The 24,821-nt window shown below is 38.0% G+C and overlaps 2 protein-coding genes and 1 long non-coding RNA gene across 4 annotated transcripts; 1 reads left to right on the forward strand and 2 right to left on the reverse strand.

Annotated features, from left to right (window-relative positions):
• Positions 1 to 54: 54 nt before the first annotated feature.
• metap1 (methionyl aminopeptidase 1) lies at positions 55 to 15,613 on the reverse strand. Of its 2 annotated transcripts, XM_067422424.1 has the most exons (13): positions 15,457 to 15,613; positions 15,205 to 15,375; positions 12,650 to 12,701; positions 12,420 to 12,529; positions 12,233 to 12,293; positions 9,041 to 9,064; positions 6,337 to 6,428; positions 5,021 to 5,104; positions 3,791 to 3,929; positions 2,453 to 2,584; positions 2,098 to 2,241; positions 1,901 to 1,966; positions 55 to 1,118 (listed from the first exon to the last, which is right to left on the reverse strand). In XM_067422424.1, exons 2-13 carry the CDS (start codon positions 15,373 to 15,375, stop codon positions 952 to 954), a joined length of 1,242 nt encoding a protein of 413 aa, XP_067278525.1. In that variant the 5' UTR covers positions 15,457 to 15,613; the 3' UTR covers positions 55 to 951. The 2 variants fall into 2 exon arrangements, with proteins under 2 accessions (XP_067278525.1, XP_067278526.1); XM_067422425.1 differs by lacking the exon at positions 9,041 to 9,064.
• On the forward strand, positions 15,365 to 23,749 carry lrit3b (leucine-rich repeat, immunoglobulin-like and transmembrane domains 3b). The gene is made up of 6 exons (XM_067422428.1): positions 15,365 to 15,437; positions 16,891 to 17,019; positions 17,567 to 18,021; positions 20,436 to 20,741; positions 22,883 to 22,945; positions 23,166 to 23,749. Exons 2-6 carry the CDS (start codon positions 16,895 to 16,897, stop codon positions 23,612 to 23,614), a joined length of 1,398 nt encoding a protein of 465 aa, XP_067278529.1. The 5' UTR covers positions 15,365 to 15,437; positions 16,891 to 16,894; the 3' UTR covers positions 23,615 to 23,749.
• On the reverse strand, positions 17,882 to 19,853 carry LOC137045643 (uncharacterized). The gene is made up of 3 exons (XR_010898821.1): positions 19,766 to 19,853; positions 19,347 to 19,677; positions 17,882 to 18,017 (listed from the first exon to the last, which is right to left on the reverse strand). It is a non-coding gene; the product is annotated as an uncharacterized lncRNA (long non-coding RNA).
• Positions 23,750 to 24,821: the final 1,072 nt, after the last annotated feature.

The following is a 24,821-nucleotide window of genomic DNA, read 5'->3' on the forward strand; positions in this document are numbered from 1 at the left end:
TGATGATAGCTGGAAGTTTGGCATTTGTTGTACATAAAAAAAAAACAGTTCCAATAAAGGAGAAAATATACTTTAATCCAGCTTGAATACTGAAACACTGTAATTGATTTCATGAGATGCATCCAACTGACAGAGGCCTGCAACTGCTTTTCAGACTTTCGCATCGCTCTAAGTGGCATTACACAACCAGACAAACAAAAATCATCTTGCCATCGACTAAGGATGACTGCAGCGAGAGGACGTTCAGAAAGGCCATCCTCTCCCCACCCCATCACAGAACATAATTACACCATTGTACTAAACCTAATGTTTCCCTAGGTGTTAACAGACACGTTCTCACTCAAACTGGATCGATTTAATTAAACCTTATGAACGCTGGTAGAAGTTCATGAAAAACATTTGTACAATGTTCAATAACATTACGAGGCACTCTTTCATCTGTAAAGAGTTTTCATATATCAATCTTGATTTGATAAGATTTGGAGAGACTCCACAGGGTTTTATCACATACACTCGTTGCATCTCAAACCTCAACAATGGCTTACAAAACAGACCCGGTACACTGCAACGAGCCAAGGCATACAAACACACTGAAGCAGACAGAGACAGCAAACCTCACACAGCTGACACGCTCTCATTAAACACACAGGTGCGTACACACAAAACCACTCACACAGTTACCACTGCCATGTAGACAGAGTGTGGTGGCACTGAAACCAGGTAAAAGGCCAGTGCCTTTGTATTTTCTCAGATCCAAGCTGATTAATGTGACTGCCAGGTGACATTCAAAAGTTATCAAATCTCCATCTCCTGTCCAAATCCAATGACACGGCCACTTGGCCAATCATCTCCTGCCCAACAGAGAACCACAATGTGATTGGCTGATTGGTGATATGGGGCAGAGCTGCTGTATCCTCCACTGCACAACAGGGCTGATATAACCCTACCATCCTACATTTGGGACAGGAAGTGAGCACGGCCATTATCCTCGAGGCGACGTGTGAGGATCTCACAGCCGGTCTCAGTCACAAGGAGTGTGTGTTCAAACTGGGCAGAGCGTTTGCCATCACGAGTGACTGCAGTCCAACCATCTGGCCACGTCTCATCCTGCCAACCACCTGCACAGAGCAAAGACTCTTAAGTAATCAACTGATTACAATATTTCACACACTCATTTTTAGTTCACAGTATATGATGAAGGAATTAAAACTTGTGCAGTTGGGTTTAGCAATATGCTTGCATGATACACAATAATATTTTACGTACACAATTTTTAACCGTAACACTTTACAAATAAGGTTTTATTAGTTATCATTAGTTTAAATAATAATGAACAGCACTTCTACATGTATAAATATTTGTTAATTTCATCATTTGCTAATACATTATTAAAATTAAAAGTTGTATTTGTTAACATTAATGCGCTTTAAAGTAACAAACAAACAACAAACAGTTGTATTTTAATGAACTAATGTGAACAAACCATGAGCGATATATGCGTTATTGTATTTGACCATCTTTGTTAATGTTAGTTAATACATTAATGTTAACAAATTAAACCTTATTGCAAATTAAACAGTTATGTTATAGCCTACCATTTTTCAAAGTGATATGATTTTTTTAAATAACTTATGCTGACTAAGGCTGCATTTATGTTAACAAAATGAATTAAAAACAGTAATATAGTAAAATATTATAAAGTAAATATTTTCTAATGCAATTAATTCCTGTGATGACAGCTGAATTTTCAGCAACCATTGGCTCACATTATTCTTCAGTAATTATTCAAATGTTGTGATTTGGTGCTTAAGAAACATTTCTTATTTCTTATTATCAATGTAGAAAACAGTTGTGCTGCTTAATATTTGTGTGGGAAAAAAAAGTTTTCCCCCCCTCTTACCTTCGCAGATCATGGGCTCAATAGTAAAGACATGTCCAGGCTTCATCACTCCAACCGCTTTATTTTCTGTAGAAATACATGAAACAAGGACAGGATAAGCTTTATGAGTGTTTACAATCACTGCCGATTTGATTACATCACATTGTGCAATGCTTATATCATTCAGACTGCTTCAAACTTGACAAGATGTTACTCACTGGCATAGTGTGGTACATTTGGTGCCGTGTGGAACAGTTTGTGAATACCGTGACCACAGTAGCTCCGTACCACAGAGAAACCATTAGCCTGTGCATGTTTCTGGATGATGTTCCCCAGCTCACGATACCGAATACCAGGCTTTACTAGAAAAGACAGCAAAAAAAAAAACCACCTCAGATCACAACACAGACATCCCACTGTGCAAACCTGCCCTCTAAATGTCATTTGTTTATAGATCACATCAGACAAACATACTGTACATTACATCACCAAGTCCAAATGAAATGTCGAACTCACATAAAATGGGGTCTTTAGAATTGTTTAGTGCTTGTTTGCATGTAGTTTCATACTCACCAGAGTCAATGGCTTGCATAAGACATTCATAAGTGGTCTGAACCAATCTCTTGGCCCCCTCATCTACTTCACCCACAAAAAAGGTTTCATTCAGATCCCCATGGTAACCATTGTGGTAAACTGTTATATCGACTGCAAGGAAAAATAATTATATGATTGGCCAAGTGAGCATGTAACAAAGTGAAATTCAACTTGAGGTCTGAATTTTTTTTCTGCATGTTTCCCAGAACTACACAAACGGACACAAAATTGATTATGCATTCAGCTACAATTATGACTGTAGTACTCCAAATACTGGTCATTTCTTTCTTTTACTTTCTACAAACCTGATTCCAAAAAAGTTGGGACACTGTACAAATTGTGGATAAAAACAATGCAATGATGTGGAAGTTTCAAATTTGACATCAGAGATGCAGGCTTCTGAACTGAGCGCTGATAATAACTTGGGTTGTTCTTGTCCTCTTTAGTCCGGATGACATGGTGTCCAGGTTTTCCAAAAAGAACTTCACATTTTTATTCATCTGACCACAGAAAAGTTCACAGAAAGAGTCTATTTTAAATGAGTCTTGGCCCAGATAAAACACCTGCGGTTCTGAATCATGTTTAGATATGGCTTCTTTTTTGACCTATAGTGTTTTAGCTGGCAAATGCTTTAGACGGCAATTGACACAATGGATTGTGTTAACTGACAATGTTTTCTGGAAGCATTTCTGAGCCCATGTTGTGATTTCCATTATAATAGCATTCCATATACCGTATGCCGTCTAAGGCCCGAAGATCACGGGCATCCAGTATAATTTTCCGGCCTTGACCCTTACACACAGAGATTGCTCCAGATTCTCTGAATCTTTGGATGATATTATGCAGTTTAACTCTGTGATTTTTCTCTGAGAAGCTCCTTTGTAATATTGCTTCACTATTTTTCACCGCAGCATTAAGGGAATTGGTGATCCTCTGCCCATCTTGACTTCTGAGAGACACTTCCTCTCTGACAGGCTTACTTTCAACATTTGATTGATTATCTATATTCTATTATGACTAAAATATAAGTTTATAAGATGTGTAAATTATTGCATTCCTTTTTTATTCACAATTTGTACAGTGCCCCAACTTTTTTGAAATCAGGTTTGTATTTTGACATTCAAAAATAAACGGATTTAATATTGCGGTATTTTGGGAACAGGATCAAAACTATGAAATATATTTTAAATTTAGAGGGAGTGTGTGTGTATATCCTTTTAAAATAGGATTCTTGAAGACCGCAAAATAAGATCTCCTGTGAAATCTTTCAAGTAAGACACATGTATATACTATGTGTAAATGCATGATGATACATACTGTTTAGTATGTCGCCCTCTTGAAGGAGACGGCGGTCAGGTATCCCGTGACAGATGACTTCATTAACAGAGGTGCAGCAGGACTTGGGAAAGTTGTAGTAGTTCAGAGGAGAGGGGTAGCAGTTCCTTGCTGTACACGCCTTGACCAGTAAACATGGATAAACCACATTACCATCAACACTCAAGATGTCCATACAGTAGGCGTGAAACAATACACTCACGTCACATTCGATTTTCCTGATCACGTCTGTGCTTACTACGGTATGCATGTCGCTGTAAATCTGTTCATCATATGAAGCCATCGTGTCTCAGCAGACATGGATTTGAATTAGACCACTCAATAGATTATTATTTATTTTTTTACGATGCCTTTAAGACATTTTTGGATCTTTTAAGTTTTGAAGGAATGGACTTAAAATGGATGGACAGAAATCTCTAGGTTTCATAAAAATCATCTTCATTTGTGTTTGGAAGCTGAACTAAAATCATATAGGTTTGAAACGTACATGATGACAATTTTAATTTTTGGCCAAATTACCATATAAATGTACTTTTTGAGTCTTGCACAAAACAAACTCTAAATTGCAAATCATTTTTTACAACAACGAAACATATGGTCACATTTTTATATAACGATATCTCTACGTATCATTACAGCCCTACCATACAGGATGAACTGCTCAAATCATAACAAATGTAAGATTCTACAATAAATTTTAAAACATCCATGTATTCAAATAGGCATATTATCAAATAACTTAAATTATTTTTAGCACGAACCATGACATTTAGAGCAGTGGTTCTCAGTCAGGGGTCCAGGGCCCACTAGGGGGCTTCAGCAAACTTCCATGGGAACCCCAGAATGTCTTAAAATGATTTAAATGTAGTTATATAAACAACATTTATTTATACTAATTATAGTTATCTCGATTAATATATAGTTATCTAAATTAACATAAAAAAAAATCATAACAATAATAAACTGACATATTTTTACTACAACAAATGGACCAGGCGTACATATCAGCTTAGATAGGAGGGCCTTTGAATATCATCTTGGAGTCAAAAAGTTTAAAAACCACTGCTTTAGAGCAAATAAAAGAGACATTTCCATATGAATGCCTCAGCAATTTCACATTTCCCTAAGATAACTTATATTTAAACTTTATGCATTGATCAGACTACCATTTAAGATATTCAAAGAGAAAGAGAAAAGATTATGACGTTTTACCAAATGCACTGCATGGTCGATCTCCTCAGTTGTCACTCCAGGTTTCACCATCATGGCAGCAATGTCAAGTACTTCTCGAGCCAGCTGAAGAAGGAAACTGGCATATGTAAATTTCAGAAAATCACGTAACATTTACAGTGGAACTAAATTTTAACTTTGGTCATTAAATCATTACATAATCTTGCACCAATCCATCTCACGGAGTTGGTGCATCCAAACAAATCATCCATCCCTAGGTCCAGACAGAAGCACCACAGTGATTGAGCATGTGCTATTGCTGGGCTAACACTCTGGAAAAGGGTTCTCTTTTTATGCTTAAATCCTATTTATTTGAACAGATGATGTTAGTCTAAAATATAAGTCAGTTCCATTATATTGTTTTGTAAATGTTTTATATGTAATCCATAATTTTTTCTCCTATTCTACGTAGCCTACAGCAAATTGGTCAACCCATGGTTGCTTTTAAATGTGCTAAGAAAGAAAGAAAGAAAGGTTTTTCCTACACTGATGACAAATTAAATAAGAAATCGGAGGCAGAACGGACAGCAGCAGAGCATTTAGAAGTTAAATAGGGGCAGAAAAATGTCTAACTCCATGCATCCTAATTAAATCTATTAAATTTGTTTTTGTTCTATCAGTATTCTCGTTTTGAATTCTGTAAGCTGATTTGCTAAAACTGGTGCATTGCATTACATGACAGGCAATTGAAACATGGGAAGAAAAAAAAAAATCCATCAGCAAAAATCACAAAAATTCTTATCTAGGACAATATTTCTCTAATTATATTATGGATGTTACACACATCAACAACAATTATATTCATTCAAGTATAACAAAACTAAAGCTAGTAGTTCATTAAAGCTGCAGTCGGTAACTTTTTGCACTCTAGTGGTTAATAAACAGAACTACATGCATCTTGCGGAAGAACATTGCAGCCGGAGCTACTTCTCTCTGTCTATGTCAGATCACACAGGGACTGTGCTCCTCCGCAGTGGTACCTACCAGTCTGACCTGAAATAGTCCCAATATAAATACTTATTATAAGTGTACCGTAATGATTCAGGGTAAGACAAAAATATGGTTTGGAAAATGGATTAATGTTGTACTTTCTATTTATATAATTTTTGTAAAATCTTGAACACAAAAAAAGTTACGGAGAGCAGCTTTAACTATATGGATTCCTGTTCTCTATTATTTGGTTGTGGTTGTACTTTATCCGTGACTCACAAAACAACACAGAAAATTCAACTGTTACATTTCACAGTTATTATACTGCATGCAAAATAATAATTTGTGGAGTTATGATGTTGATTTACCTTGCAGACAACTCTCATGCCCTCAATCTCTTCAGCGTTGAGGATCTTAATCTGAGACGTCCCTTTCATGGTCTGCTCTGACTCTGACATTCCTGCAAGATGTGATGAATTTGTGAATCGGTGAGCAGTAAAATACACTGATACCCATCTACCCACAAAAGCATCTTACTACCATTCAAATATATTGACTAACTCTGCCTACTGACCTTCACCACAACAGAATCTCAACAGCACAGTCTCCAGTCGGCTAATGAACACAACATAACCACTTCTTAGAGACAAACACACACACACACATATGGTCGCTGATCTAGTGAGGTCTAGGACATGACAGTTTGGCAACGATGTAATCACAGACAGTTCCTGCTGGGGCTGGGCGGTATGACTATATTGTATGGCGGTAGAGATCAAGATTTTATATACCATTTGTATAGCGACAAAGAACTCTATAGGGCTTTTCACACTGCGCTTAATCCCAGGTTATTGTTGTTCGAAGCACTACTTTTAACCCTGGGTAGAGGAAACATTTCACAAGCGGTTAGAAGTGGGATTAGTTTTACCCGGGTTTATGAAACCCTGTTTAGAGCACTGCGGTGCCAAACGTGTCCATTATGAAACACCATGATGCGGCGTTAGAATGTTACGGCTAGTCGCTTAGCAACAAACAGCCAATCGCATTCCTCATATTGACGTGTTTTGGACTAGCATTGTATAGTACCTTTCAGCATTTGGAAAGGAAAAATGTCAAATGGTGACAGCAAACTGGATTGAAGAGGGAATTTCTCGCACATTTACAGTCCGAAAAGTCCATTCATGAAAAACTTGAAACTACAGTCGGCAATATATTATAATATTAGGACGCCCAATCATGCTAGAGCCGTTATGTAACCAGTAAAAAGCACTTTAAAGTTCAATTTAAAGGGATAGTTCACCCAAAAATGAAATTTCAATCACTCATCCTCATGTCATGAAATCTGAGAGCTCTCTGTCACTCCATTGAGAGCTACGCAACTTAGAAACTTCAAAAACTTCATGAAGAGATTGTAAAACTAATCCATATGAATTGAGTGGTTTATTCAAAGTTTTCTGATGAGACTTCATTGCTTGATGAACACATTTAATTTAGGCTTTAATTCACATTTAAACATCGATCAGTTAACTTAAACAAGCTCGACTGAACCTGCTTGACGTGCGAGAACAAACCTCAATTGTTCTTCTGGAAGTTCAAATGTGCTGTGTAACACACAAGAACTAACCTCATTGGGTCTTAATGCGGCTTAAAGGGTAACTAAACCCTAAACCAACGTTTTTTAGTTAATGATCTGCAAGACTGGGGCTTTATTAATGTGGTTTATTGATTAGAGTAAATATTTTGACATTTGGGTATAAAGTGTTTTAATTCTATAATATATGGTGTAAAAACGTCTTAGTGCTGCCCTCTTAGAGTTGAACGGTGGCTACTGCAGTTGAATTTTCCTATTGGACGTTGTGGTGCTTCGTGACGTAGGATGGAACTTCCAACGGTTCACTATCCACGCCCCTGGCACGAGCTCACCACGCCCTAAGAAATGTTTTCCCGTGATCACATGATGAGAACGGCTTCAGTCCAGTATGAGCGCTCATGTTACATGAAATAGAAACATTATGAATGAAACTTTCTCTTCACTTGCTTTCAACATCCTAATGAAGAAAATACAGATAAATAATGCAGTTGTAAGTACATGTTAAGCTTTTCTTCTGATATTTTTGCCCCCCGTCATGTCTAAAGATAATTTTCATACCTCAGATGCACGCTTTCAGACAAACCCTGACACACAAATGGTTGCTGTGGTAACAAACAACAAATCCGTAACGTGCTAGACTGCTGGCGTATGTAGTCTAACTTTTATTTAATGCATGAGGACTATTTAATATGAGGAAATCTGTTGTAATAGGCTATTAGGTTTGAACTTATTGGTCCTGCGCTTTTTTAGTGGCATTCAGTATAAGGATATGGCTGTTCAGTGTTCATAGATTAGTTAGTGATCTCATTCTCTCTTGCGCTGCTGCTTCGCTAGCATGAATGAATGAAGGAGCATCGTCGGCATCGGGAGTTAAAGCTCACTACGGGTTTAAGCTCTTTTGGATTAAACCGCTCGATTCATATGGACTGGTTTTATGGTCTCTTTATGAACTTTTTGAACTACCGTCAAAGATGTAGTTGCGTACCTGTCAATGGAGGGACAATAAGCTCTCAGATTTCATCAAAAAGATCTTCATTTGTGTTCTGAAGACATACAACAGTATTATGGGTTTGAAAAACAACACAAGGTTAAGTAATTAATAACAGAATTTCCATTTTTGAGTGAACTATCGCTTTAAGTAGTAGTAATGCGAAAAGAGAGAACAAGATGATCTATAACAAGTATTAAGATCTATAACAAGTATTAAGTAATGTCACGCAAACAAGTTTAGATGTACCATTTTTCATTGAATTCTCAACATAAACACTACAACGTTTGGTCATATCGCCCACCTCTAGTCCCAGCTGAGTAACGATATCAGCCATGCAGAAACAAATATAGCCATGCTACTACACAGACACACTCTCGCTCACAAAAATACACTCACACGCCCACTGCGGAGCTAACCGCTCCCTGTAATACTATTAAAACAAGAGGACAGCACTGTCTGGACACACATGGGAAGCGGCGGGGCTTCGTACCTGCCAGCAACCCAACCTCTGCAGCTGCAGAGAGCAAGAGAAGAGCTTCAGACACACACTGCAGCAGCCCACCCCCCCAAACACACACATACACGGAAATAAATGGCAACGTGTATAGAGTGACTTAAGGACCATCACACACGCTCTCACAAAGAAGTGCTATTGAACGTACTATTAAAAATGAGCACACCCTCCTGACCTAACCATGGGATGCTTTTGAAGACATTCAGGCTTTTTTCAATACATCACTATTGTGCTTTTTAAAAGCCGGGGGCCGGAGAATCAAGGAGGAGCTAATAGAGGAATGAGAGGCTGTAACTATAGGAGCCTAATACCAACTAATCACCAACATAATGGTTACTTACGGGAAGACTCTGCAGCATCCGTTAATGAGGAACAAATGAGCATTTATTCACAATACACAGTGATTCAAGAGATGCATCTTCACTAGGAAAAAAAATCATAATTCGTTCTTAAAGATGTGTACAGTATTTCATTGTTTGAAGGATTGTTTCATCATTAACAGGGACCCTAAAAAGTATTCAGACACTTAAAGGGTTACTTCAGCGATTAGCATATGGCTTTGTATCAGTAGAAACCCTGGAGTATATTCAAATGATTGTGCTTTCCCCCCTCATATCTCCCTGAGACAAGAGATTTATGCATTTTATTTCTGGAAAAATTCCTCCTATGATGCAAATTGACGATTTTTGCATCATAGGAGGAACGTTTGCCCAAAGGCTAAGGACTACAGCCAGCAGAGGGAGCCATTTCCGCATGTTTTGAATCTGCGCATGGGGGATGGGAGATCACACTCAGCTGGCATGGAGAGCTCAGCTGGCAGCTACAGGCACTAATTTAAACGGAGCTATGGTGTGCAATGTAAGTCTTTTAACTTCTCAAATTAATTTCTATGAAAGTTAAGCTTGTAAAGGCATGAACTGAAAAGCACCAGACTGAACTCGCGTTGTGAATGTATGCCGCGAGTGTAGTCGCGATTACCTCACCTCTCATCACTCGTGCAGTTAGTGCTCAGTGCTGTGACACTCGCGCGGTGACTCACTCATTATATTGAACAGACACGTTCAGTTTTTAATTGTAGTGTCTTCTCTAACTCAGTCACTGTAATCAAGTTGGTGGCGTTGGGAATGCCACAGGGCAGCGAAGCATTCTGGGAATTGTAGTCTTTCATACCCATGGGACAAAAATACATTTTCTGTCTTTTCTCAGTCTAGAAGACACCAAATTCAAAAATAATTTCACATTTCTACTACATTGATGACCCAGTTTAAATACAGATTCATCTTCCCAGCGCTGAAGTACCCCTTTAAGTCACACTTAATCACATCTGAGTTCCATTGCATTAAATAAAAATATCAGAATGTGGTCTGCAAATAAATAAAACTAGGGGTGAGCATGAATAGTCGAATATTCGATCTGTAATTAATATTCGAATAATAAAAACACTTATTACACTATCCAATGGGTGGCGCTGTGGAGCAGGTTAATAATTTGATTGTATTTGTCGTCGATCACAATGTCGTCGACTGCATTATGATGTTTGGAATTACTTTGATGAAAATTGATCTGGCAAAATGAAGTTACTTTTGATAAAATTAATTATAGTTATCATAATATCACAACCCTAATGAGAAAATCACATTAAATCCAAACACCAGGCAAATGAGGAAAGAGTTAGAGCGAGATAACTTATGACGAGACCAATGCTTCCTTCAAGTTTCATCGTGGGTTTAAGAACCGAAAACACAAGGTGCAGTTAGAAACTTCACTTAACACCGTTATCTTTGCGTCTGCAGTGTCTGTCAGCAGAGTGCATTCTCACCCAAGAATAATATCATCCACACTGTAGAGTGGTATTTTCCTTTAAGTGACAGCCCCCGGATATATGACGTAGGAAAGAGAGCGCCCGGTAAAAGGTTGGAAGGGCGCGAGTGTTGGTTAAATAAACGACTATACCGATCAAGACCGTTTCTATGTATTGGTTCTTTAAAAACATACACACACTTTAACTAGCGCAGTCTGTTTTATTAGTGTTTTTTCTGCTCACACTGCTTGAGCTTATAATGTTTTTGTTCTTTAAGCCTATTTTTTTTTTTTTTTTTTTACATTTTTTTAACAGAGAAAATCTTTAGATATGACATAAGCGTGTTGTGTATATTGCCTAATCGTAAGCTTGGTGACAAAAATGTCTCTTTCTCAAAATAGCGTCATTTAAATAAACAAATATTCGAATATTAGACTTTCATGAGCCCAAATATTCAAATATAATATTTTGGTAAAATGCCCATCCCTAAATGAAACCACACATTTATTAGAATTTCATGTTTTCATGGTTCTCAGACTCACTAGCATAGTAACTAGAAGGTTAGTGATAATTTAGCATTTTTAAAAACCCACTCGTTTAAAAGTATTAGTGTTTGTAAGATTCAATGTTTACTCAGCAACAATGCATTAAATTGATCAAAAGTAACAGTAATTTATAATGTTACAAAACATTTATCTTAAATAAAGGCTGTTCTTTAACATTCTGTTAAACAAATAATCCTGAAAAACATGCATCAGCATTAATAAGAAGAGATGATTCTTGAACACCAAATCAGCATCATAGTGATTTCTGAATGATCATGTGACTCTTAAAACTGGAGTAATGAATGCTGAAAATTAAAGACAGTAAAATAGAAATTAATATTTCACAATATAACTTTTTTATTTGCAAATGGCCTCATTGTCTCCTTTCCTAATCTCAAATATACAATTCTGAGTTTATTAAACTCAGAATCATAATAATACAGCAGACAAACAAAAAACAGGGTTAAAATTTTCAGTAAACGGAGGTTATTCTTGCACATCTAGATGTAAATATACAATAAACAGTGGTTTAATGTGGTCAGCAGAGGCACACTATTGCAGCAAACACTTTAAAAACCAAACAGCACTTTGGCTGATGAGATGGAGACCATTAGTTTAAAAGCTTGTGTATCAGTGGCCCATTGCAAGGGTCAAAGGTAAAACTTCATACAAGCATACTTAAACAGGCCAGCCGGTCAGAAAAGTGCAATGACTCAAATAAAGAGCTTGGGGCAAGAAAGGTGAGAGAAGTCAGTTTGAGTGTTGTGGTGCATAATTTACAAAATGAGGTCCGATTTATGTATGAAGGTTTTGCAATCTTACCCAAAGGATGATCCGCATAGTCCGGTCTCTGGATGTTGCTAGGAACAAGCCGCATGGGAGTCTGAAAACAACCAAGAAAATAGTTTTTCCTTCATTAACATTGTTGTTCTGATTATATGTGTGTGTGTGTGTACGTGTGCTGCGATTATGATGGAATTTTTGCATCTCTAGCGTGCGCTGTCCTTACCAGTGGATAGTGGGGTCGCAGTTTACCAGTGTATCTGTACCCAGGCCACGGGTCTGTGTTGATTTCTTTCTCCACACAGTTCGTTCCCTCATCTTTTACTTTGTCCTCCTCTACAAATAAAATGCCAGATATAAATGATGGCATTATGCAAGACATAATTTGTATAGAGCATGAAAAAAAGCAAATGCAGAATTGAAGTTCACTCAACAGTGAGTGAATAAAACACATACTTGCTTTTTTGTGGAGCAGTTTGTGGGTGGCCCAGCTGCCTTTGAAACATTCCTGAAAACACACAAGAACTGAAGTTATTACTCAAATTATTTTACTTCTTAAATAACCAACAATAACATTTCTGTTGACTTTGATGCATTTTCTAGAGTACAAAATTAGACTAGTATTTGAGTAGTTTAGGATCCGCAAGTTGTTCACTCTTCTCATTTATTTATATATATATATATATATATATAAAATAACGGATTTAAAAGTACCAGTGAAGCCATTTACAATGTTACAAAAAATAGAAATAAATGCGGTATTTTTTTATAACTTTCTTTTAATCAAAAAATGCTGAAAAATCATATTATGGTTCACACAACCGTTTTCAACATCGATAAGATAACAACGAAGACTGGAGTATATATTACTATAGGAATATGTTGTTTCCAAGTATTATATGTACACAGCTATTATATTAGAAAAGTGAATTTAATTGAATTTAGATTACCTATATTATTTATTAACTATTTGCAGCCTTGGTGAGCTTGGTGCCTTTATATTCATGAGCGTCGGAAGCAAATAAAAAGTGGGTGGGTCAGTAGCTAAGACAAAATCTGCTAAGACAAAATCTGATAGGTGTGCAAATAGTTTTGCGGGGGGTCTGGGGGTTCTCCCCCAGAAAAAAATGATTTCATAGATGTGATTTCCTGCATTATGGTGCGTTTGAGGCCATATATCTTGCCTATATAATATAAGACCTCAAACCAGTCAATACCAATAGTCTAATAAAAAGGCTATATTCATTTATTAACTGCCATAGAAATCAACAGTTTCACAGATAAATGATAATGAACCAGTTGCATGTTTTTTATGCTCCGTATCCAGACAGAAAAAGTGCCGTTTACTAAACGATTGATTGGGCGAGACAAAATTACAGAAATCACTGCATTATTTACCGTTGCTATAGAGTAGGGGTAAGACATATCGCGAGCATAGGTTCGGTGGGTGGTCTTGTCCCACCCACACACAATGGTTCCGACGCCCATGTTTATATTTATAAATAAAAATCTGACCCCAAAAATTTGAATATTGGTGTATATATTATAGCATTTCAAATGTAACATTCTCTGCCAGAACACAGATCAAATATTATGACAATGAGTGATAATCTTGCAATTAATGCAACAGGAATATCCAAATTTGCATCCAAAGTTAAGTTTGCTATAAATCAAGGCTTTTTATACGTCCAGCTTCCTGTCTGAATTGGAAGTACATCAATCAGTAAACTGTGCTCAAGTAATTTCATGGGTCTTTAATCAAATCAAACGACAAAACTTAGCATGTCAAAAAGCATTTTAAAAATAAATCAAATGTTACTGTACCGTTACATTGCACACAGCGAATATAACAATAGTTTCAGGGGAGTTGAAACATATACTTTAGCACAATCAGAAATAAAAGCTGATGAAAATATCCTATACAATACATCACAAAGCTTTGCACTTCTTCATTTTATAGCATAACAGCTTGTTAGACAAAATAAAAATTCTTTCATCACTAACTCACCCTCATGTTGTTCCAAAACTGTATTACTTATTTTCTTCAGTGGAACAAAAAAAGAGGATAATCTGAAGAACATTGGGGTAACAAACATAAATGACATGTTCTTGAAGAAGAAGAAAAAAACTCACAGAAGTGTTTCCACCGAGGAAAGAATTGAATGTCTTAAAAATGACATGAGGGTGAATTATATACCGCTGCAAAGGTGAATGTTTGAATCAAATGGAATCGGTGGGAATGTCAATTCAGATATATTGGGCTTGGCAACACCCTGTCATAATATCAGTCTCTCAACTCCATAAGCAGGACAGCAGACCTGCCCTGCAACAGGTGCTGGAGTCCAGAGATCCTAAAATGCAATGAGTTCTACTTGTACAGCATTTTTGTGTACATGCCTTAACATACACATTTTATGCCCAAAATTATGGCAAAACTTTGCTGGGCTTATTTTGGGTTATGTTTTGCTTCAAACCCCAGTGAACTTCCAACCCAGAAAGCATTTTGTTCACTATGACCATAGCAGTTTACTAGGATTTGAGTCATAGCCTAGACTAGGAGTGCCCAGCAAATCACTCGAGAAGAGTACGGGTTAAATTTACACTCCCTTATAGGTTGCACAGATTTATGCATTATGTTGTCATTTTACTTTACAGATTATAATACACTAACTAAAAGGTTGGTGTATTGATTTAGCAACTGGACAGCAAGCGGGCCACGTTGAGCTGGAGTCATTTAAAGCACGCCGAGCAGAGAAGCGGCAAGCAAATCTACACTTTCACTCCGTGTTAGGGTTTAACATCTCAGACAAATACGTCATCCTGATAATCACCATGCAGAAAAGTTTCATGCAGACGTCAAAGCTAAAAGCAAGGGTTAAAGTGCCTGTTTATGATGTAAAGACAGCTAGCTAGCTAATGCTGTGCTCAGTCCCGTAGGCCGGCAGCGTGACATGCGCTACAACACCCGAGAGCTTCGCTCGTTTCTTAAACCAAAAGTGTCAGAGCTTCACCTGAGAGCAAAAGTATGAGCCTTGAATTCCGAGTTTGATGCACGTGGGACACTGGAGCTTAGCTTCGCTGCAGCAGCCTTCCGTCTCGCACTCCCGTGTCTCCACAGCCGCCATGCTTCTGCTGCTGTCGGTCACAGAGAGAGAGCTGCTGCTGTCTACCGCTGCAGTCATCTGAGATCAGAGGGAGGGACTCCAACATCACCTTGTGCATCACTGCGAAATTTAGTATTTATGTATCTATTTTTATTTTACCTTACTGCAGCCACAATTATTGACCAGAAGTCACTGTGAAGTTAGTTTGTATATTTCTTCTCCCACAACTAAAATAGTTCCACAAGAAGCAAAAGCATGAGCATCACAGGCCTCACCAAGCAACGCAGACCGAGTACCGGACTGGAGTTCTGTTTAATAATGGAGCGGAGCAACAGAGCCCTACCCAGCTCCGCTCGAAACGTTCTGTAACCCCGCCTCCGTAACTCCATTTCATGTTTATCTATTTCCCGCTCCACTCTTGAATAGTGAGAGAAAGCATTGACGCTATATCCTCGCTACATTCATGGGAGAAACAAAGAATCAATTGAACCAATTGCTTAGCAAAATTATTCACTGTTTTGAAGTGCATGAAACACCTTAAAGGCTGGTGACACCCACTGGTTAAAACAGTTTACATGCAATACAAACTCAACGCCCTCTAGTGGTGAACAGCAACGTCATTGCAACTTTCAGGATCCAGATAGGTAGTAAAGACATATGTCCCTGTCTTTGGACAGAAGGAAGCCAATGGTGAGCCACTGTTCTGACGTTTAACTTGAAAGCGCAACGTAGGAGACGTTGCATAGGAGAATGACACAGACCAAAATAAATAGTTTAGAATAAAGTTTTTTTGCACAAAAAGTTTTCTCATGGTTTTATAAAATTAAGGTTCAACCACTGTAGTCACATGGACTATATTAACAATGTCTTTACTACCTTTCTGGGCCTTGAAAGGTGCAATTATGTTGCTGCCATATTGCTGGTTCAGGGAGCTCTTGGATTTCATCAAAAATATCGAATTTGGAACAGTTTGGAATGGCATGAATTTTCTTGTGGTGCCCCCCTCAGCACTTGGTGTCCTACGCACAGTCCGTGGTGGGAACAGCGGCACTGATCATGTGACAGGTTGGAAACAAGCTCAGGAACAATGTTCTGAAATAAAAGATTCACAAATGTTTCGAGGCTAGGTTGATTTCGAAAGCGGCCATTTAAAGGCCAAATTATATGATTTTATTTGTGAAAGTAAACACTATTAAAGAGGGAACAGAAATTGATAAAATTTCAGTCAAAGTGATAGATGTATAACTTTTCCATTGTGAATTTCGTATTGCTTAGCAACTCTCTTAGAATTTAAGCGATATCCAATTTGTTTGAGGGCATTGTATTCTTTACCCTGCACTATAGATATCAGCATTATATTGTCTATTAGAAAACTAATAATTGAAATTTAATTGGATGCATCTTCCATTCTATTTATTATTATTGTAAAGCATGTTTCTCTTTACTACATTGACTATAGGTGTTGGTCTGCTCCAGAGTAATCTGAACTAATCCTTTTAGTCTTTCTCTTAATCTACGACAGTGTTTGGGAATGTCACACTCCTGCTCAGATGGCACTTCTTTCTGGGCCACTGTACTTTATGTGTCTCTTAGAGCGATGCATCCAGTTCTATATGCAGACCTCACGTTGTGCTTTGTATTGGTGATCTGTGCTCAGAGTCCGCCATGCCCGTCTCTGTGCACCTGTGTGCTCCATGATCGCAGCGATTCCAAAGGACTCAGGTACAGTCAAACAGGTTTTTCTGTAATCTTTTTTGCCCGGTCAAGTCTTTGATCCTGAATTATTTCATCCACACTCTCTCTCTGTTGTTGTTTTTGTTACTAATTTCTGTGTAACAGAATATTGTAGTGGAGACAAGTGTAATCATAATTGTAAAAAAAATATGTGTATACTGTATGAAAACATCTTTTCAGAAAATTACTATTTCCTGTAAAGTTTACAGATTTCTCCTTCAAACCTAAGCAAAACAAAATAAAATTCAAAATATTGATAAAAATCAACACAGAAAATTATGTTTAATATTAACATGGTACATTGGGTCCTATTGTTAATGTAGTAATTATAACACTATACTACGTTTAGCAAAAAAATTTGTGCTGGGATGCCAAGTATGAACAGGTTGTTGAGAGAAATTTCAAGTTTTACCCTCTTGGGGACATTTCATCCCCACAACGTAGGGAATATTTTGACCACACACACATGCATATATTAAATGTAAGATTTAATTATATTCATATTTATTAATTATATGTTTTGTGTTTTTCTTAGAACTGTGCTCTGTAAGAACCCAGCTTTGACTGCCATTCCAATTGATTTGCCAAGTAATACTGTCAAATTTCGTCTAGAGCGCACCTCTGTTTCCAGGATCTTTAGAGGTGCTTTCTCTGCCATGCCAGAACTGCTTTATTTGTGGCTTACATATAACTCCATAACTGTTCTACATCCAAGGAGTTTTACAAACCTGTCTTCCCTTCATGAGTTACGATTGGATGGGAACCTCCTGTCCACCTTCCCCTGGGAGGGACTCAGGGATGTGCCCCGCCTCCGAACGCTTGGACTGCACAATAACCGCCTGGCACGAATCCCACCACTGGCTGCGCGTTACCTTGGCAATGTGACCTATCTGGACCTCTCGAGCAACAGGCTGAGCACCCTGCCCAATGATCTGACTGCACTCTGGCCATTCAGTGACACCACTCAAAGCCAGCGCTCATTGGTTCTAGGTGAAAACAACAAGAGGATACACCACACTGTAGTTAAGCTGTAGGATCATAACTAAAATGAAGCATGCAAGTTATTGATAACTATATAATCTAAGTCAGTGATCTGCATATGGTACTGGCAACAATATAAGGTACCAAGTTTCAGGTTTGTCTCTGACATTTGGACCCACCTGTACTCAGTGAGCCAAAATAAATAGGAAAAAGTTTAGCACATAACGGAGTAACACCCTGATTATACTAGACAAACCGTTACACAGACATCGATGCCACCAAAGTCAGTGAAACCAAAAGAAGTCATTAATGTCTTATGAAAATGAAATATTTACCCAACCTGACTGGTGTACACAAACACAAATGTGATATCTAAGTGTGATCTGAGAGTTTTTGGCCTTTTGATAGCTTAGTGTTCTTCCAGTAGAAACCAAAGCCCTGTACTCCGATTAGCCCAGCCTTTCTGTAGAGAACAGTTTATGTCAGTGCACATAACTCTGAACACTCAATATGTCATCACCAGTGTTGGGGGTTACTCATTACAAGTAATCTGAATTACGTAATCGGATTTCTTTTTTCAAGTAACTAACGCATTTCTTTAAAATTTACAACAACATATTTGAGTTATTTTTTCAAATACGTAACGCAACTTTTTCCCCCATTTATTGACAAATAATAAAGGTGCCTAGTGGGCACCTCTCTTGCCCCCATGTTGAGAGAAATCTCAATGCTTAGCTCCAGATTTTCCAAGTTGTAACAGGCCAGTCTGAGTATTTCACAATCTGCTCAGTTACTGGGATTTTCACGCACAAACATTTCTAGGGTTTACAAAGAAAAAGGGAAAAACATCCAGTGTGCAGCAGTCCTGTGTGCGAAAATGCCTTGTTGAGGCTAGAGGTCAGAGGAGAATGGGCCGACTGATTCAAGCTGATAGAAGAGCAACTTTGACTGAAATAACCACTCGTTACAACCGAACGAGGTATGCAGCAAAGCATTTGTGAAGCCAAAACACGCACAACCTTGAGGCAGATGAGATACAACACCAAAAGAATCCACCGGGTACCACTCATCTCCACTACAAATAGGAAAAAGAGGCTACAATTTTTACGAGCTCACCAAAATTGGACAGTTGAAGACTGATGAGTCTCGATTTCTGTTGAGACATTTAGATGGTAGAGTCATAATTTGGCGTAAACAGAATGAGAACATGGATCCATCATGCCTTGTTACCACTCTGCAGGCTGGTGGTGGTGGTGTAATGGTGTGGGAGATGTTTTCTTGACACTTTAGACCCATTAGTGCCAATTAGGCATCATTTAAATGACATAGCCTACCTGAGCATTGTTTCTGACCGTGTCCATCCCTTTATGACCACCATGTACTCATCCTCTGATGGCTACTTCCGGCAGGATAATGCACCATGTCACAAAGCCTAAATCATTTCAAATTGGGCTCTTGAACATGTCAATGAGTTCACTGTACTAAAATGGCCCCCACAGTCACTAGATCTCAACCCAATAGAGCATCTTTGGGATGTGGTGGAACGGGAGCTTCGTGCCCTGGATGTGCATCCCACAAATCTCCATCAACTGCAAGATGCTATCCGATCAATATGGGCCAACATTTCTAAAGAATGCTTTCAGCACCTAGTTGAATCAATGCCACCTGAAAAAAAAAGAAAAAAAGATTGTGTTTAATCTCACTTTATTAAAGGGACAGTTCACCCAAAAAATAATATTCTGTCATCACTCACCCTCAATTTGTTCAAAACCTGTACGAGGGTCTTTCTTCTGTGGAACACAAAGGAAGATATTTTAAAGTTGGTGTGTTGATGATCAAACAGTTTATGGCCAGCATTTTAATTTTTGGGTGAACTATGCTGACCTTAAAAGATCCAATGTAACCACACTAATAAGCAAAATAAATGACTTTATAAACATCACATTTGTTTTAAAGCTGCTGTCCGTAGCTTTTCTTGTGTTCAATATTTTATATAATATAATGAGAATGTATAACTATCCATTTTCCAAACCGTGTTTTGTCGTACCCTGAATCATTATGGTGCACTTATAATAAGTGTTTATATTGGAACTATTTCAGACAGGTCTGGTAGGAACCGCTCTAGAGGAGCACAGTCCCCGCATGACTCGCCGTAGACATCAACAGAGAAGTAGCTCCGGCTGCAATGTTCTTTCGCAGTTCTGTTTATTAACCGGTAGAGCGCAAAAAGTTACGGACTGCAGCTTAAAAAAGAAAGAAAATCAAGAAAATCTTTAATCCAGAATGGCAGCACAGAGGTTTGTCTGAGGTGCGCCCCTACAGTAGAGGCGTCAATTAGCATATTGTAATGCATTACTTTTAAAAGTAACTTTTCCCACTGGTCATCACGTCACCCTCTCTCACCCATTTCATTTCTCTCACAGGTCTTCAGGATAACCCCTGGATGTGTGACTGTAGGCTTTCCACCTTGCTTGACATTAGTAAAGCCCCAGAATCCTCTCTGGTTCTATTAGATCGATTCCTGACCTGTAGTGAACCGCCAGGTCTCGCTGGAGTTCCCTTTCAGAGTGTGGAGCTCACTCGCTGTCGGCGGCCCTACGTGGTGACCTCTGCCACAAAGATCACAGCTTTACTGGGCAGCAATGTCCTACTTCGCTGTGATGCAACAGGACACCCGACTCCAACAATTATGTGGATAAAGTCTGCCAGACCCAACCTTTATTACCAAGGTATCTTCTTGCACACTCATGCAATATTTTACAGTGAGTGCAGAATTATTAGGCAAATGAGTATTTTGACCACATCATCCTCGTTATGCATGTTGTCTTACTCCAAGCTGTATAGGCTGGAAAGCCTACTACCAATTAAGCATATTAGGTGATGTGCATCTCTGTAATGAGAAGGGGTGTGGTCTAATGACATCAACACACTATATCAGGTGTGCATAATTATTAGGCAACTTCCTTTCCTTTGGCAAAATGGGTCAAAAGAAGGACTTGACAGGCTCAGAAAAGTCAAAAATAGTGAGATATATTGCAGAGGGATGCAGCAGTCTTAAAAATAGCCAAGCTTCTGAAGCGTGATCGTCGAACAATCAAGCGTTTCATTCAAAATAGTCAACAGGGTCGCAAGAAGCGTGTGGAAAAACCAAGGCGCAAAATAACTGCCCGTGAACTGAGAAAAGTCAAGCGTGCAGCTGCCAAGATGCCACTTGCCACCAGTTTGGCCATATTTCAGAGCTGCAACATCACTGGAGTGCCCAAAAGCACAAGGTGTGCAATAGACATGGCCAAGGTAAGAAAGGCAGAAAGTCGACCACCACTGAACAAGACACACAAGCTGAAACGTCAAGACTGGGCCAAGAAATATCTCAAGACTGATTTTTCTAAGGTTTTATGGACTGATGAAATGAGAGTGAGTCTTGATGGGCCAGATGGATGGGCCCGTGGCTGGATTGGTAAAGGGCAGAGAGCTCCAGTCCTACTCAGACGCCAGCAAGGTGGAGGTGGAGTACTGGTTTGGGCTGGTATCATCAAAGATGAGCTTGTGGGGCCTTTTCGGGTTGAGGATGGAGTCAAGCTCAACTCCCAGTCCTACTGCCAGTTTCTGGAAGACACCTTCTTCAAGCAGTGGTACAGGAAGAAGTCTGCATCCTTCAAGAAAAACATGATTTTCATGCAGGACAATGCTCCATCACACGCGTCCAAGTACTCCACAGCGTGGCTGGCAAGAAAGGGTATAAAAGAAGAAAATCTAATGATATGGCCTCCTTGTTCACCTGATCTGAACCCCATTGAGAACCTGTGGTCCATCATCAAATGTGCGATTTACAAGGAGGGAAAACAGTACACCTCTCTGAACAGTGTCTGGGAGGCTGTGGTTGCTGCTGCACGCAATGTTGATGGTGAACAGATCAAAACACTGACAGAATCCATGGATGGCAGGCTTTTGTGTGTCCTTGCAAAGAAAGGTGGCTATATTGGTCACTGATTTGTTTTTGAATGTCAGAAATGTATATTTGTGAATGTTGAGATGTTATATTGGTTTCACTGGTAAAAATAAATAATTGAAATGGGTATACATTTGTTTTTTGTTAAGTTGCCTAATAATTATGCACAGTAATAGTCACCTGCACACACAGATATCCCCCTAAAATAGCTAAAACTAAAAACTAAAACTTCCAAAAATATTCAGCTTTGATATTAATGAGTTTTTTGTGTTCATTGAGAACATGGTTGTTGTTCAATAATAAAATGAATCCTCAAAAATACAACTTGCCTAATAATTCTGCACTCCCTGTATAGGCTACACAAATAATGGACTAACAATACAATTTTTTTTAATTTATTCAAATAAAGCTGAATTAAATAAAATATATTCTTAATATACACAAACTGAAATACGAACTGATATAGGTACAAACGAGCAACGAACTGAAATAAAATAAGATTAAGCTAAATTAAGCTAATTAAAATGGCAAGGGCACATAACAAAATTACTAAAACTAAAATATAAAAGTTAAAATTGAAATACTAATAAATACTATCGTGTATAATACTACTATTGTCTCTGGACCAGCCAAACTATGGAAAAAAGTGCGACTTATAGTCCGGAAAATATCCTATGGTAGTTAACATGAAATAACAATGACCAAATACCAGTATTTATTCCTCTTAATCGCTCTTAATTTACTAATACATCTTTAAAATCAAGTTGTATGTTAATATGGAAATTTGAACAATGAAAATATTACTAGTTCATGTTAATAAAGACCTTATTGTAAAACTAATGTTAAATTGGTAAATTACTGTAATTTCACTGGTGATCTCAGAGTTTTGAACTGTATTCTCCTTCTTTTTTCCCCCTGAAGCTTGTTGTAAGCAGATGCAAAACAGCATGGACACCGAAAGATTGCCCAGAAAACTTTCTGGCTGTAAGTTACCTTTACTTTGTCACACTTAAAATAATTAACTGTTAAGCTGTGCACTTGGTTTTTAAACTTTTGTGTTTAAATATTGACCTTCAAAACACTGGTGCAAATGTTTTACAGATGTATAAGCTAGTAAACTGTCATATAAGTGAGTGTTATCTTCATTCACTTGATTTATTGTCTGATTACACGATCACTTCAGTTTTATACCCACTACCTGCAGATTTACAAGAGTCTCCACGTGTGGGAATCCGCTGGTCTGCAGTCAGTCTTAATGGAATATCCTATAGAGATGCAGGGGAGTACCGATGCCGAGCACAAAACATGGCAGGGATATCAGAGGCCATTGTCAGTCTGAATGTGGTGGGGATAATGGCGGAATATGCAAACTCCAAAAACACGGATCAACGGCAAACTGTTGCAAAATCAGACTTTTCACAGAGGAAACCCAACCAGAAATCAAAGGCGATACTTTCTTTGTTACCTCGAAACATGACTGGACAGCCCTCGCTTCCAAAGAGAGTCATGAAAATCCCCAAAGCTAGCAGAGACAAAATAAAAAGGGACAGGACAGCTGTGCAGAACCTGCCACAGAGACACTTTTTGATTTCTTCTGAAAATCCACTTCACAAAAAGCAAACATCTCATATCTCCATGTCAATGAACACCTGACACATTCAACTGTGTAATTTCAGTAAATTTCTATTTTCTATGAATGACCATAAGCTTTTATTTTCCTCAATGAAAGATTAATTTTATGTGTATTACACAGGCATGACCACCAGATGGCAGCTCTAAACTAATGACGCTTCATGCCAAAATCCTTCATTTAAAGGAGATAAAATGTATACTTAAAAACAAACTGAAATTGTACTTTTAAAGGGTGTTAAAATTATGTTCCCTCACATGTTCGCATTCCCTCTTTAATCATATCAGTAGCCTAATAAAGCCACATTATTATTGTGAAAAATTTATTTGGTGAATATTACTGGTGTATTAGGATATATATATATATATATATATATATATATATATATATATATATATATATATATATATATATATATACAGTAACATCAAGTTGCCTATTACAGACAATGAAGGCTATATAAAATACCTCTTTTATAATTTAATAAAGTGAACTTAGTGAACTTAAACCTGTCGATTAACAAACTGAGCAAATCTGTAGCTACTCAACAACGGTGGGATGAAAATTTTGTGTTGAAATTAAGTTCCTGTCTTTCTCAGAACACTGATAGGCTACCGCAGATTAAGATGTTACAGCACTTTTGTTTCTTTATATTTACAGTCAAGACATCTCACAGACTGATGATGACAAATGATTTATGATTATACGATTATGATACGTCAATGAACATAGTGTTTTATATTGTTGCTCTCCTCTAAGACACTACCTTCGAGTCTGCCGTCCATCCCAGTGGAGTCACCCTCTTCCTCCACAGATGCATGTAAAGAGATGGTTCTTTTGGGTGCAGGGTGCACACAGGTGGGAATTTGGCTACCACTTGGAAACTCCAACACCCGGTTGAGGGGCAGCTCATCATCCTTGTATGTACATGCAAACTGAGAGCAGATTGTTGGCCGCACAACCTGAGGTGTTATAAAGAAGGTTTTTTTTTTTAAATAAAAATACATATATGTAAATCTAAAATATTGGTGAATGATAAGGTTGTTTAAAGAAGTTACAATTAAAAATGGTCAGATGCATAAACAGTGGGTACAGAAAGTATTCAGATCCCGTTAAATGTTTTACTGCTATATTGCAGCCATTTGCTAAATTCATTTTAAGGGTTAGTTCACCCAAAAATGAAATTGATGTCATTAATGACTCTAAACACCCTAATGTTGTTCCACACCC

This window comes from Pseudorasbora parva, chromosome 17 (assembly GCF_024679245.1).
Source record: "Pseudorasbora parva isolate DD20220531a chromosome 17, ASM2467924v1, whole genome shotgun sequence".
In the NCBI taxonomy this organism is placed as follows: domain Eukaryota; kingdom Metazoa; phylum Chordata; class Actinopteri; order Cypriniformes; family Gobionidae; genus Pseudorasbora; species Pseudorasbora parva.

Bases quoted from the DNA above. Each gene is read 5' to 3' on its own strand.
- lrit3b (XM_067422428.1), top strand. From the start codon at position 16,895: ATGCATCCAGTTCTATATGCAGACCTCACGTTGTGCTTTGTATTGGTG. The intron at 18,022-20,435 runs GTGAAAACAACA...TTTCTCTCACAG, and splicing joins CCAGCGCTCATTGGTTCTAG to GTCTTCAGGATAACCCCTGG. The intron at 22,946-23,165 runs GTAAGTTACCTT...CACTACCTGCAG, and splicing joins GCCCAGAAAACTTTCTGGCT to ATTTACAAGAGTCTCCACGT.
- metap1 (XM_067422424.1), bottom strand. From the start codon at position 15,375: ATGACTGCAGCGGTAGACAGCAGCAGCTCTCTCTCTGTGACCGACAGC. The intron at 12,702-15,204 runs GTGAAGCTCTGA...GTGTGTTTTCAG, and splicing joins GCTCATACTTTTGCTCTCAG to GAATGTTTCAAAGGCAGCTG. The intron at 9,065-12,232 runs GTAAGATTGCAA...TGCTCTCTGCAG, and splicing joins CTATGCGGATCATCCTTTGG to CTGCAGAGGTTGGGTTGCTG.